At 33.1% G+C, this 14,127-nt stretch overlaps 1 protein-coding gene across 1 annotated transcript; it reads left to right on the top strand.

Moving 5' to 3' along the window:
- The first annotated feature begins 1,909 nt into the window (after positions 1-1,909).
- LOC106664093 (trimeric intracellular cation channel type 1B.1) lies at positions 1,910-12,396 on the top strand. Its single transcript, XM_024227870.1, has 8 exons — positions 1,910-2,166; positions 7,622-7,778; positions 9,192-9,287; positions 9,741-9,829; positions 9,935-10,022; positions 10,098-10,218; positions 10,278-10,429; positions 12,135-12,396. Exons 1-7 carry the CDS (start codon positions 2,046-2,048, stop codon positions 10,425-10,427), a joined length of 822 nt encoding a protein of 273 aa, XP_024083638.1. The 5' UTR covers positions 1,910-2,045; the 3' UTR covers positions 10,428-10,429; positions 12,135-12,396.
- The last annotated feature ends 1,731 nt before the right edge of the window (positions 12,397-14,127 follow it).

Genomic DNA, 14,127 nt, shown 5'->3' with positions numbered 1-14,127 from the left:
TACACCTCCTGATATATTTAATTTTATTGTACAAGTTGTATCACAGTGATCACCTCAGAGCCTAACACAAATACTCACGATAATCTTAAAAACAGATAAACATAAGTTTAAATTAAAGGGAAGACATACTAAACATTTGATTTATCTTAATTCCAACAGATTTTTATCACAGAAGAAACACTGTTCAGATACTGCTATGAAGAAGAAGAAGAAAATAAAGAAAAAAACAAGTAATTAGATCTACTCCGGTCGAGATGCAGAAGGCCATGTGGCCACCTCTTTTACCCCTATTATTTGACCAATAATAGATAGATCTAGATAAGTAAGATATTAAGTAAAATTTCCTTTCGATTTTGACAGACATTTAAAGTAAACATTTGACCATTTTTCATGATTCCCAACAGATTTTTCATCGATTTGAAGTATAACTTTAACATTAGATAAAGTAAACATTTCATGTGATTTTGATACACTCAAGATAACATTAAAAACTCAAACTCGCCTATGCGGTTGCCATAAGTCAAAAAAGAGAAACTGCAATTACACAACTCATGATTATCAACGTAGATTGTAAACGATTAATTTTACTGTATGAGCTGTAGTATTGCATTGGGCTTATGTGAACGAACACTCAAGGTAATGTTAAAAATTTATTTATAGCCAAAATTAAGTTAATTTAATTTAGTAAAAAAATTATATGGGTAGGCTTAAGTATATTAATCAAATTAAACATTTAACAGTTTTTCTTGATACCAGATTTTTTTTATTGATTTGAAATATAACTTTTTCATTAGGTAAAGTAGGCAAACCGTACAATTCTGAAAGACACTCAAGATAATGTTAAAACAAATATAAATAGCCCTAAGTATGGGGAGACACTTAAACTAAACATTAGACAGTTTCTCTTGATTCCAAAGAGATTTTTTATTAATTTGAAGTATAACTTTTTCATTACATAGAGTAAGTAAGCCTCATAATTTTAAAGGACACAAAAAAATGCATAAGCTTAAATTTGAGAAGACAAACTAAACATTTGACCATTTTTCTCGATTCCTAACAGATCTTATCTACGTGAAGTATCATTTTCCCATTAAGTAAAGTAAACAAGCATTCTTTATAATACTGAAGGACACTTGAACTTCGATTCCAATCAGAATTTTATCCCATTTGGTCAAGTAAGCATTCTTTATGATTCTGAAAGACACTAAAAATGTATAAGCTTAAATTTGAGGCAGACAACTAAATTTTTGACCATTATTCTTGATTCACGACAGTTTTTTGATTGTTTTAAAGTATAACTTTTACATTAGGTAAAGTTAACATTCTATACTATTGTGAGAAACACTCAAGATAATATTAAAAACTGATTTGGCGATTGACATATGTCAAAGAGGAGAATTACTCCAATTACTATTTTATGATTATTCTTAAATCACAAAAGAATCGTTTTATTGTATGAGTTAGTGGCCACATCTGAGCAGACACTCAAGGTAATGTTAAAAATGTATGTGCATTATCCAAAATAAGAAAATTTAATTTAGTCAACAAAAAAAAATACGAGTAGGCCTAAGTATAGGAAGACAAACTAAACATTTGGGTTTTTTCTTGATATTTGTCCCATATGATTATGTAAGCATGCCATAAAATTATGAGACACTCAATATAACATTAAATACTCATGTGCCTATGTTGTAAGCATAAGGAGACAGTCAAACTGAACAGATGATATCCTGTTGCAATACTTGTCTAAAACCTTCGTATATAATTAGAATTATTTTTTTAAGTTTATGGTATAATTTGCAAAGTGAGACTGTTTAAAAAAAATAATAATTTTTGGATCGGTGAAAGTCAACACTGGCCCGGTATCGAGCAACCGAGTGGGGATATAATCAGAAACCCATTCACATTTCACACTCAGTTTCAGTCGTTCTCAGGGTTCGGGAGGACCGCACCTCCTCACTCCAATTATCGTTTAGTTTTAATTTTTTCATTTTTTCTTCTTTCAAATTTTTCCGACCCCTTTTACGAACAAAAACGACTTCGCCATGGACGCCGAGGCAATCCTCGACATCGCGAACCAAGTCACGAAACTGAAAATGTTTCCTTATTTCGACATAGCGCATAGCGTTCTGTGCGCGCTGCACGTTCGCGAGGATTTGGGCCCAGGTAAACCCGATTTTTTATCCCATCGAATTTTTAGTCATTTCCAATTTTTTCTTTTCTTTTTTTTTTTTTTAAATACAATCCCGCTCCTGACAAGAGTCCTGCGTTAACACTTTGCCTTCCTTACCTAATTAAAAGTTTAGACAAAAAAATTTAAACTTAAACCAGCCTTAACGTAAAATAATTTAAAATACAATAACAAGTAGACTTTTTTACAGTTGTAAAATATATTGTCAATTAATTAAATGAAGAAGTTCGAAGGGGTTTATTTTTAAACTTTGTTGGGCCTCAACCCGAAGTCTGGCAAGCTTCCTTTACCACTTCCTCTTCACTATTTTTCATCTATTTACTTTCAATCATTTTGGAATTTATTTTCCACACAAACATTTTAAGAATGTACACAATAGATAGATTAAACTTTGCGGGTTTTTTCCCGTCATCTTGGCCGATTGATTTTATCTTTAAAAGCGGCGATAAGGGTTTTTACTATATGTGTGATATTGTTTTATTGCTGTATTTCAGGTGAAATATCGGCCCTTTTTTTTCACCCTTTTTTATGGGAGAAAGGACGACGACCCTCGCACAGACACAAATAACAAATAGTACACGTGTGTTCTCGGAGGGAGCCAGTAAAACCAGGCCCTTTTGAATTTCTAAATTTATAATTTGAACAGGACTTTTAATATTACCTTAGTCTGGTGATATTTTACATCGAAGAGCGATGAATTTGTATCGAATAACTTATAAAATATAAAACATACATAAAATAATATACGAATTGGATACAAATGGTGACACCAAATAAAAACAAAAGAGCAAATTTAAAAAACCCTCCTATTATATTCAAATTCAGTTTTTAACGTTACCTTGCACGTCTGCGACAGCGATACAATTCAGGGAAATCGGTAAATGTGTAGTTTGAGTGCCTGTGAAAACTGTCAGGAATATTTACTTATTACTTTTTCTAATGGGAAAATGATACTTCAAATAGATAAAGATCTATGTGTAATCGAAAAAATGTCCAAATGTAAATTTTGAGTGTCTTTCAGATTCGTTAGAATGCTTACTTTAATAAATGGCGTCAAAATTTGTTTTGACACAACATGGTCAAATATTTACTTTGAGTGTCTTCCCCCTCAAGTATAGGCTTGTGCATATCAGTGTTTAACAATATCGCGAGTGTCTTTCAGCATAGTAAGGAATGCTTATTTTACCTAATAGGGTAAAAATATATTTTGAATCGAGAAAAACGGTCAAATTTAGTTTAAGTGTCTTTCAGCATAGTAAGGGGTACATATTCGACCAAATGAAATAAATATCTGTTGGGAATCGAGAAAAATAGTCAAATGTGAAGTTTGAGTGTCTTTAACTAAATGGGATAAAGATTTGTCAGGAATCGAGAAAATTTGGTGAAATGATGAGTTTGAGTGTCTTTAACCAAAGAATCGAGAAAAATTGTCAAATGTGAAATTTGGGTATCTTGACCAAATGGGATAAAGAAGTGTCAGTAATTGAGAAAAATTGGACAAACGTTTAATTTGAGTGCCTTTAACCAAATGGGATAACGATCTGTTGACAACCGAAAAATATTGTCAAATGTGAAGTTTGAGTGTCTTTCAGAATCATAAAGAAAATGCTTACTTTACCTAATGGGAAAATGGTACTTCACGTAGATTAAAACCTGTTGGGAATCGAGAAAACTTGGTCAAATGTTTGGTTTGAGTGACTTCAGAATCATAAAGAGAATGCTTACTTTCCCTAATGGGAAAACGATACTTCACATAGATAAAGATCTGTTGGCAATCTAGAAAAATTGTCAAATGTTTGACTGTCTTCTCAAATTTATTTTTTAAAAAAATTTAAAGCTTTTTTTTAATCATGTCAAATGCTTATTTTATCAAATGGTATAAAAATTGTTTTGAACCAAGAAAAATGGTCAATTGTTTAGTTTTGAGTGTCTTCTCATGCCTACTCATATCTCTTTTTGTTTCTTCTCATTTAGAACGTGTTTTCACTCTTGAAAGCCCAGCTAGTCACATTTCCCAGAATTACAGTTAAGAGATAAGTTAGATAACTTCATGAGATTGTTACGAATTAATTATGTAAAAGCCTTGGTTGGTTTTTGTTGTTGGCCAGAGTTGTTGAACAATTCTGGTCATTCTCAACTAATAACTCTTTATTATTAGTACACAACATATTATTTATTTGTCTGTAATTTCCTAATGTTTGAAATTAAACATATTTTGAATCCCCCCCCCATGCCTTTTGTCTTTTGAGACGAAAAACAGGTTTTTTTAACCATCTGCAGTCGTAATTGGTCGAAAATAAGTGAACTCTGGTCCAGTATAAGAGGCAATCTGAAGAAGCGAAATTAGGGGTGTATGCTGGATCAGATGTAAAGGTCCACAACATTGCACATGCTTACTCCAGAATTAGAAACTTCAGCTGCTCTTCTTTAAAACTTCACCACCGAAATATCATGAAAAAATTTGGGTGTGCATGTTCTTGCTGGTTTGATTATTTCTCATTTAATACATGTTGAATGATGAGTGTGATAGTCTGAATAAAGCGTTCTTATCTTCCCTTAATGGGAGATAGAAATAGAAAACTAATTAAAGCTGTAGATTGAATCAAGATTGATGATCAATATATTTGCTCACGGAAAAGTTCTCTCAGACTTTCATCACATGTAAATGAAAGATTTAATTCGGCCTTCTGGCCTCGCCAGAGGTTCGCCTAGTCTTGCTGTTTTGATCTTTAGATCTGGTTAGTCAGGAAATAAGAAGAGGTCAATCCTTTTTAACTCCACACCCACTCCAGCATTCATAATTTCTATTAAGAAGAGGTCCACGTAGTCTCGCTGTTTTGATCTTTAGATCTGGTTAGTCAGGAAATAAGAAGAGGTCCGCCTAGTCTCGCTGTTTTGCTCTGTCAGATCTGATTAGTCAGGAAATAAGAAGAGGTCCGCCTATTTTGGTTTTCTTGCTCTGTCAGATCTGGTTAGTCAGGAAATAAGAAGAGGTCCGCCTATTTTGGTTTTCTTGCTCTGTCAGATCTGGTTAATCAGGAAATAAGAAGAGGTCGGCCCGCAGACCTCACAGATCAATAGCCCGGTGACCGTTTACGATCATTTTGGTCTGCTTAGACCTTGAACTCGACTTTGTATTTTTAATCCTTTTTTTTTTTTTAGTAGTTCCTACTCACAGTAAGTTGTTTTTATCGATCCGGATTTCAAGAATCTTAGCTCATCATCAGGTTGAAGGAGTTCTACAACCTGATGATGAGCTAAGAAGCTTGAAACCCGGATGGTTAAAAACAACTTACTATGGAACTATCTTTTTAAAAAGGACTGAACACCGCACTCACCCCACCATCATCATTTCTATTTGTATTTTTATTTTTGGAGTTGTTTTAGCGGTCAGATGACCATAAGAATACTGCCTGTAGGGGGTATCTGAACTCTGAAGTACTTGGGATATGTGACTATGACACCGTAGCAGATAAAAAACGAATGTGAACGACTTAGCCTCATTGTTTTGGGATGTCATTAAATAAGGAGAGTAAGAACAAGAAAAAACCAACGAATAAATGTAGATGGTCAAAAGCCGAAGACGGTCTGACAGATCTATAACCCCCGAGGATAGGCACACCAAAAGCAACAAGACGTATTATAGTTAATAGGTTGCTTGTGCATTTTAATTGAATGAAACAAGCAGCACGCTGTTATTTTATAAATAAACTAGGATGGCAAAGCTAGATCACGACCGATTAACAATGTAAACAAACAACCAAGGCTGATAGGAGGTTTATTTGACATGAGTTACCTTGTCTTTTGCAATTTTTCTACAATTCGATCCAATTAAACATATTCCACAAAAGGAAAAAAAAAATTTGAAAAGAAAACAATGCAACCTTAAATAAGGCACAATGGGGGTATTTATGCAACAAAACCTTGAGCTTGTTTATTCCTGTGTTTAAATTCAACAATGATCCTTGTACAAGCCAGGAATTAAAAACTAATGGGAAAACATCTTTAAGTAGTTGTATAGGTGATTGAAGTAAATGAACAGGCTGACGAACTGGCAAAATTAGAACCGCAAATCGGCACACCTCAAAAAGAGAAACTGAACAAATGTTTGGATGAATTACCTCTGGTGCAAAACAATCATACATTTCTCGACATCACAACCAGAAAAACAAAACCCCACCTAATTTTCATCAGGAAGGAATTAAGAAAAATTTGTTCTGGCTCATTTAATGACCACCTTTAAAAAAAAAAAAAAAAAAGTGAAAACTTAAAAGCATGCCTATTGCAATGAATTGGCAGAGATGGCCGAAGTTATATGACTATGAAACTGCCCAAAAACAGTATAGCCATTTTGGATAGTTGACAGTAACACCTAAGAAATAAGAGGAGACGAACCCTGGAAAGTGTTCGATTATCTTAAGGGTTAGATCATTTTCTGTGGTATGGATGTAAACAAGGTTCAATCGCACAATACATGTTTTAAGTCACAGTGAAAGGAAGGGAGACTATAGCCGCCATAGATCCAACTGGAAAAACAGAATACACAAATTGGCTTAATATTTTTGAAATGTCTTTAATTGGAAATTAAGAGTAGGACCTTCTCAAGGCAAGCATGATACTTGTCTTCTCCAGTGTTGTTGACAGCCTGGCTCTTCATTCTTGTCTGTCTAGTCCAATGAAATTAGACTCCAGGGGCTATTGAAAAGAAAATTTTAGCCCCACACCCATACAGATTTTAATCTAAACACATTCTCTCTTCTATATCTATACCAATCACTCAACTAGGTCAATTAAATTTAAAAAAAAGGTCAGTTTATTATATTGAATGACAACTACCACCCTAATAGGTAATTGTTTTATAAAGCTTAGATGAGGTTGATCATTATGTGTTTGAAAGAGTTCTTCTTCATCCTCACATATTTTCAACTCTTCATAGAAAAACATCAATTATGGATATGTGTGGCCTAACTCTAATTAACCTAACTCTATCTAATCTAACATAACCTAACCCTACATAACCAACCTAACCGTACCTAACTCAGCCTTCTGCACTCCCTGGTAATGAGAGAAAGGTCACACGAAGAAAAGTGTGTTTCCAGCCCAAATATGTATCTATGTTAAAATGTTTGAATTGAAATATCCCATTGTGAAATTTCTTGCTAGGGTCTGTGGAGTGATGAACTTGCAGTTTGGTTGTTTTAATGAATAAATTTGTTTATCAGATTTTACTTTAATAATGTTGATTAAAAAAAAAATGTTTGACTAGCAATTACTTTCTTCAGTTGGCCTATCGCTCACATCTTGTAGAGGAGCATACACATATTGCAATGCAAATCAAATATATAACGTATAATTCTCAGGTTCTGAAATGTTAGAAATTATTGAAACATAATGGATTGATTTTCATCAATAGTTTTGTTTTCATTTTAGGAGCTCATGCATTTTCCAGGAAGCATCCATTGTCTTGTTGGCTATCAACGATGCTTGTTGTCTTCGCTGGTGGCATGCTGTGTAATGGCCTCCTCGGAGAACCCATACTCGCACCTTTGAAAAATACTCAACAACTCGGCGTTGCAACTGCTGTGTGGTGAGTGGATCATATTTCTAAAATAATTAATCAGTATAACTTTACCTTTTTAATAAATCTTTTTATCATTTTAAAAAACACAGTGTAAACCACTCAATTGCGTTGATTTATTAACTGCTACTCACTGTTGTGCCAAAACCCATGAATTTTTTTGGACCAAGTTGTATCTGTGGAATAAACTCTTGTACATTTGGATGAATAGACTTACTATGTTTTGGATAAGTCCTCTGTTTAGTGGGAAGGTATTCCACAATTGAGGCACGGGAAGAAAAGAAACAGTGGAGCTTTTCCTTTGTTAGTGCAAAGCCCAATTGAAGACTGAGATTCCTACTCCTGAGAGTGTAAATGTCAATGAAAAAATGAAGTAAAGTTTAAAAACTATCCTCTTCATTTTGGTCTTACCATGTCTTAGTTGAACTGACAGTGTGTCCATCTATATTCACGGATTTTGATATCACTCAAACACGTTTCGACTTTGTGCCGTCTTCAGTGAAGAATATTTATAGTTCATATTTGGCACAATTCTAACATACTCAAAATGTAAAAACCAAATTTTTTTTTTTTTTTGTTAATTCAGTCCTAACCTAACTCTCTTACCCTTCCTAACCTAACCTAGCCAGTCCCTAATTACCTTACCTAACCTAACCCATCCCTAACTCTACATAATCCTACCTAGCCTAAACCGTCCTTAACTCTACTTAACATAACCCTTCAAAACAGTGGGCTCAGAGTACTCAACATTATAGAATGTTGTAAGACATGAAACCCTTTATTACTTATATTTCTATAAACTTTATTTAACCCACACATTTAAAAACCACCCTCTTCAATTTGGTCTTACCATAGATATGTTGAACTGGCACTGGTTCCATCTGTACTGTCTGGTTTCCATGCTACTCAAACACGTTTCAACTTTGCGCCATCTCGAGTGAAGAGTTATCATATTTTCATTATTTCATCATCATGTTCATATTTTGCACAATTCTTATATATTCCAAACATAGTCACTAGTGACAACCAAATTATTCTTTTGTTCATTCTTCTTAACCTAACTCTACCGAACCCTGCCTGACCTAATGTAACCAAGCCCATCTCTGACTTCACCTAACCTAATCCATCCCGAACTCTACCTAACATAATTTAGCCCATCCTTAACATTGCCCATCTCTAACCCTACCTAACCTATCTCTAACCCTAATTCTGCCTAACTCAACCCATGTCCACTCCCTGGTAACATATTCCAACATAGCCAGTAGTGTATAAAGCAAATTATTAGTATTTGTCATTCAGTCCTAATTGTAAATAATGATTTTGTTTGGAATTAGTAGAATTTCATTCCATATTGTGGCAATTACAAATAAATCCTTAATAAATGGAACCTTAGATTAACTGTACATACTTTACTTATTTCAGGTACCTAGTATTTTATACTCCATTCGATATTGGATACAAGTTTTCAAAATTTCTACCAGTAAAACTTATCTTTTCTGCAATGAAAGAAACGTACAGGTTCGTTTTTAAGCTTGACTGCTGTTGTTGTAGTTTGTACATCATTGGCTTGGTGTGATCACTGCTTACATTCAAAACTCTTTTTTTTTTTAACTGTACGTTACATTATCTATAAAGTGAAATTTTGTAAGTTTTATTCTGATTTTTTATTAGTGTGTGTTTGGATTTTTTTTTGTAGTCTAGATTAATCCTAATTATACATTTAATATATCATATAGAATATTTTTTGTTTTTGTTTTAATATAAAATAATAGCACGCACACAGGTTTTGAACTATAGGATTGTTTGCTGCCCCAATCAAAATATTATTGCAAGATACAGAATTAAGATAACAAGTAATAGCTATGATTTCACATGGTTGACTGTATTGTAATGAACAATGGATAAAGTCACTTATAGTTTATTTTTAATTCATATAACTTATAACTATATTGTTGTAACTATGTGTTTCAGATGTAAAAAGGTATACGATGGTGTTACACATGCTGCAAAATTATATCCGAATGCTTACGTGATTATGATTCTGATTGGAACCTTAAAAGGTAGGAAAGTAAACCTGAACTTTGTTTTTGCACCTTTTAAAATGATTATATATAATATATAAGTACAAATTATAATTTGACAATATGATCTGTCTTTTTTTCTAGGAAATGGTGCTGGATTTACAAAGCTCATTGAAAGGCTCATTCGTGGTGTGTGGACACCGACTGCGATGGAGTTTATGCAGCCAAGTTTGTAAGTTTTATTAATTTTGCCCCAAAATATGTTGTCATGTTATATAAAATATGTTAATCTTAAATTTTTTTTAAGCCCAACCAAAGCGTGCATCGTAGCATCAATTATTTTTGTTTTGGACCAGAAAACCGATCTGATATCAGCTCCACATTCACTTGTCTACTTTGGAATTGTCATATTCTTCGTTTATTTCAAAGTATGATTATAAACAAATAATTGTTTTGTTGTAAAAACTAATTTTTTTGTTCATTTTAGCTGTCCTCTATTCTACTCGGTATACACGATCCTTTTGTCCCATTTGAAAATCTTTTCTGCGCTTTCTTCTTGGGAGGCATTTATGACTCCCTGGCTAAAGTTTTCGGAGGTTCGAAAGAGGACAAAGGAGATTCTAAGAAGAAAGATTAATGGTTCGTATAAAATTGAGTTCATGTCATATCTTGAATTTTGAAAAATGTTTTAATTAAATTAATACATGATTCAGGTCCAAAATTGAAGGCAAATTCCTACTTATAATTCAATATAAATTTGGTTGCGTTTAAAAGTTAGCCTCTGTGAAAAGAGCTAGGGGAATAAAAAAATAACAAAGTGACAAAAACAACAGTAGTGATTCTTATCATTACCAAAAAACTTTTTTTATATATAAAACAAAATAATTTAAAAAAAATTGATATAGAGATATATCAGTGTTAAAGTTCATATAGTGAAAAGTAAACTCCAGGACTGTGGTAGCCGAGTGGTTAGCATGACTCAGCTTGTAGACCCCGCAGTGGTGGGTTCTATTCCCACTATTGCACCTGGCCTTTCTTTTACCTAAAAATTCATTTATATCTTATGACCTCTCCTTTGGCTAATATTCATGATCATAAGGCCATAAGAAAGTCTTTTAAACGATATGCTTTTGAATCTTAAATAATATAAATCCAGCCACCCAACCAACTCATGTTGACAACCCTGTGTACATTTCTATCTTAACCAAGTGGATAATTCTGTGTTAATATTTTATGAGCTGAAAGCACAAAAATTGTCCACAGGAGGGAGATTTAATCTATGACTATTTTAAGATACTTTCAATTTGAATTCAGACAGTATTTGACAATTGATAAAACAGTTGTCATTTAATGGGATGATGTCCAGAGAACAACGTTTATTCACCTTGATCATTTGTTTTTTTAACTGTCATGACAGCTGATGGTATTTTGATGAAAAATTGCACAGCTCATTAAAGAAATTGTTTAATAATTGACATGGTTAAGCCAGTGTTTACCAAACTGTATGCCCCTTGAGACCGCAGAAATCGTTTATAAATATATCAGGTAAAATTAAAAAATCAGGAGTTTGGAGTATTTATTATTAGAGAGAGAGAGTTATAGATAATGCTTTTCGGAAAATGGAAATGAAGAAAAACTACTATTAACACAAAGTTCACCTTGAGATAGACCAATGTTTGGGACACGTGGAAAAACGTTTATATTAATGGTGCCATAAACCAAAAAAATTTGGGAACACTCGGTCATGGGATTTCTTCCATAGCCCCTGAAATTTCTGACCCCGTCCCCATCTATTGTAACAGTTATTGATAATATTTGACTAATATGGAAATGTGAGGCAATTTACAAATAAAATCACTTTAAAAAAAATGGGAACGGGAGAATGTCATTCAGCAAGAAGAATGTGTCTTATAAAAAATAAGGTAATGTCTGGTATGGCTGGATACCTGACGGTGAAGCCAACAAAAAAAAAATGATATACATACAAGAAAAATGTAATTTAGAAATGACAAATTAATAATTNATATATATTACTGACATGATTTTTCTCTCTAACATTAGGACTCCAGTTTAATTAAATACTGCAAAAAAAATCTACAACAAAAAAGTATTGTGTAGATTTTCTTTACTAAAAAAAATTCTAAAGATATTTTAACTATTTATAGGGTTTTGAATTTTAAAGAACTTTTATATAAACTTAGTCCAGATGACCATCAATTTTTCATTCTTACCCTTCATTTGTTTGTCCTCTTGAGTAAATGTGTTTTTTTTTTTTTTTTTTCATTTCTAATTGTATAACCTTGTTCTTTGATTATTTATATTAATGTTGGTTATTCAATTTCAGGTAGAGGTGGAGGTTGAGAAAAGCTGGTGGCCATTCTAGTCTTTCAACAATGATGGAAATTCTCCCCGATTCCATATAAATAAAAATCGATTTTGTAATTTTTAGGAATGTATTGTTCCGTCTTATTTTTATTTTAACAACTCAACTGAAATGTGGGTACAGTTGTTTTTTTAAAATAAAATCGCAAAACCAAAAAAAAACACTTAAATTTTTACATACCAATCTTATTTATTTACATTGATTAAAATGTGACTAAGCAGCATTATTTATAAAGTTTTAACATTTTAACAATAAATGATTATTTGCTATGTTACATTTCATTTTCTTAGCCCCTTTTGTTGAATTTCAGGTTTTTTTTTATGTTTATATATTTTCTTATTACATCCTATGTGTTTGGGACAGCTCTGGCCGAGTGGTCCAACTCGTATTTGCCCATGGCTATTTTTTTTTTTTTTTTTTTTTAAATAACTTTCTAAATGTTTATACACTTCAGGATCATTCCAATTTATTAAATTTTTCTACAATCTTGCTCACAGTGTGGCAACTTTTGCTGGTTGTTTTCTTAGAATATTTCTACTTAGTTGTCTAAAGATGTTTGATATCTTACTTTAGAAATTGATTGTGTACCCTTATAGTTCTTGCCTTGTAAAAAACACCAACTCTTTATTTTATTAGAAACGCTGGATTTGTGTTTAAAAAATGTACGTTGTAGATGTAGATGTAAAATTTTGTTTAATTGGCCCGTTCTGTACCTGTAGCACCGAGTTCCGATTCATCAAGGAATCATTTTCATTTTATTCTATTCATTAAGCATAGAACCAAAATCTGTTTGTGAGTTGGGATGCACAGAATCCTCAACTACTTATTATACAATGCTCTGTCACCGCAGCACGTTATGCCAAAGAAATTATCGAGGAATACATCCCTCAAATCTCATTGGCAGGGATTTTCGATGTCAATGCCAGATTTCATAGAGGGAGAGTTGTTTATGAATGTTCAGAAAACTTGGGAATTTCCCATCTGCCCCTTCCCCCATTGTCACCAGACCTGACTCTTATTGAGAACATGTGGGATGCATTGCGACATCTATGGAATGAAAGTACTTATGAAATTAGTGAGTATGCCTCACAGGTGCACAGAGGTTTTAGTTAACAGAGGAAGGACATTATACACAGTATTAATTGTTTTAAAAAATTATTGTGTCCAATAAACAAAATTACAGAATAAAAACTTTTTATTTTTATTCAGAAATCGTGAGTTGCGGTCTGGTGTGTTGTAGGTTTCAGAAAAACATTTTCTTTATCGTGCCAACATTTCGATCTTTATTGAGATCATCTTCTTTATACTTGTTGTTTTTGATACCAGAGGTTTGAAGCAATAGAAAAAGTGCAACTTTTTTTGTAAGAAAGTTGTTCACGTTGCCATCTGGTACACCAAACTATATATTATATTTAGAAACCAACATGGATTTAATTTTGGTGTATACACTTAAGCTTCACTACTCCTGTATTGTGAAAGTTCTGATGTCTCCCGATACCAGATACACAAAAATAACATCGTTGGCGGTCATAAAGACTAATGGTTCGCTCACTGGAAATATTTGTTTGAAAAGTACAACTTGCCCTTCCTCATATCCTTAGACAACCTCTGTGACTGGCATAATCATTTTTCAATTCTTATTAATCAAATTAATAAACAACATCATGAAGAATGCCAGTCACGTGTCCAAGCATCTACGCATCTCACACTCCTGCATTGTTCGACCTACATGAAGATAATTTTGACGGTCTTTGTCTCAATGAGTTGCAATGGCTATTTAAGCTAAGAAGTGAGGTTTTGCACTTAAACTCGGCTGTTTGGATCAGAGGGGAATTAGGAATCTGTTCTTTGTGTAATTTGCACTCTATTGAAACTGTATCCCACTTCTTGGCGGAGTGCTCAACCCTAGGTGAGATTCGGTTGTTGCATCTCGGACGTTTCACTCTCCCCAGGT

The sequence above is a fragment of the Cimex lectularius genome, unplaced genomic scaffold (assembly GCF_000648675.2).
Source record: "Cimex lectularius strain Harlan isolate CLEC.00 unplaced genomic scaffold, Clec_2.1 scaffold270, whole genome shotgun sequence".
NCBI classification, from domain to species: Eukaryota; Metazoa; Arthropoda; class Insecta; order Hemiptera; family Cimicidae; genus Cimex; species Cimex lectularius.
Note: the sequence above shows the minus strand (reverse complement) of the source record. Positions and strands in the feature narration are given on the sequence as shown.

What these genes read in the sequence shown, in the direction of transcription:
- LOC106664093 (XM_024227870.1), top strand. Translation starts at nt 2,046, where the DNA reads ATGGACGCCGAGGCAATCCTCGACATCGCGAACCAAGTCACGAAACTG. An exon ending in GAGTTTATGCAGCCAAGTTT is followed by an intron (nt 10,023 to 10,097) that starts GTAAGTTTTATT and finishes ATTTTTTTTAAG; the next exon opens with CCCAACCAAAGCGTGCATCG. An exon ending in TATTCTTCGTTTATTTCAAA is followed by an intron (nt 10,219 to 10,277) that starts GTATGATTATAA and finishes TGTTCATTTTAG; the next exon opens with CTGTCCTCTATTCTACTCGG.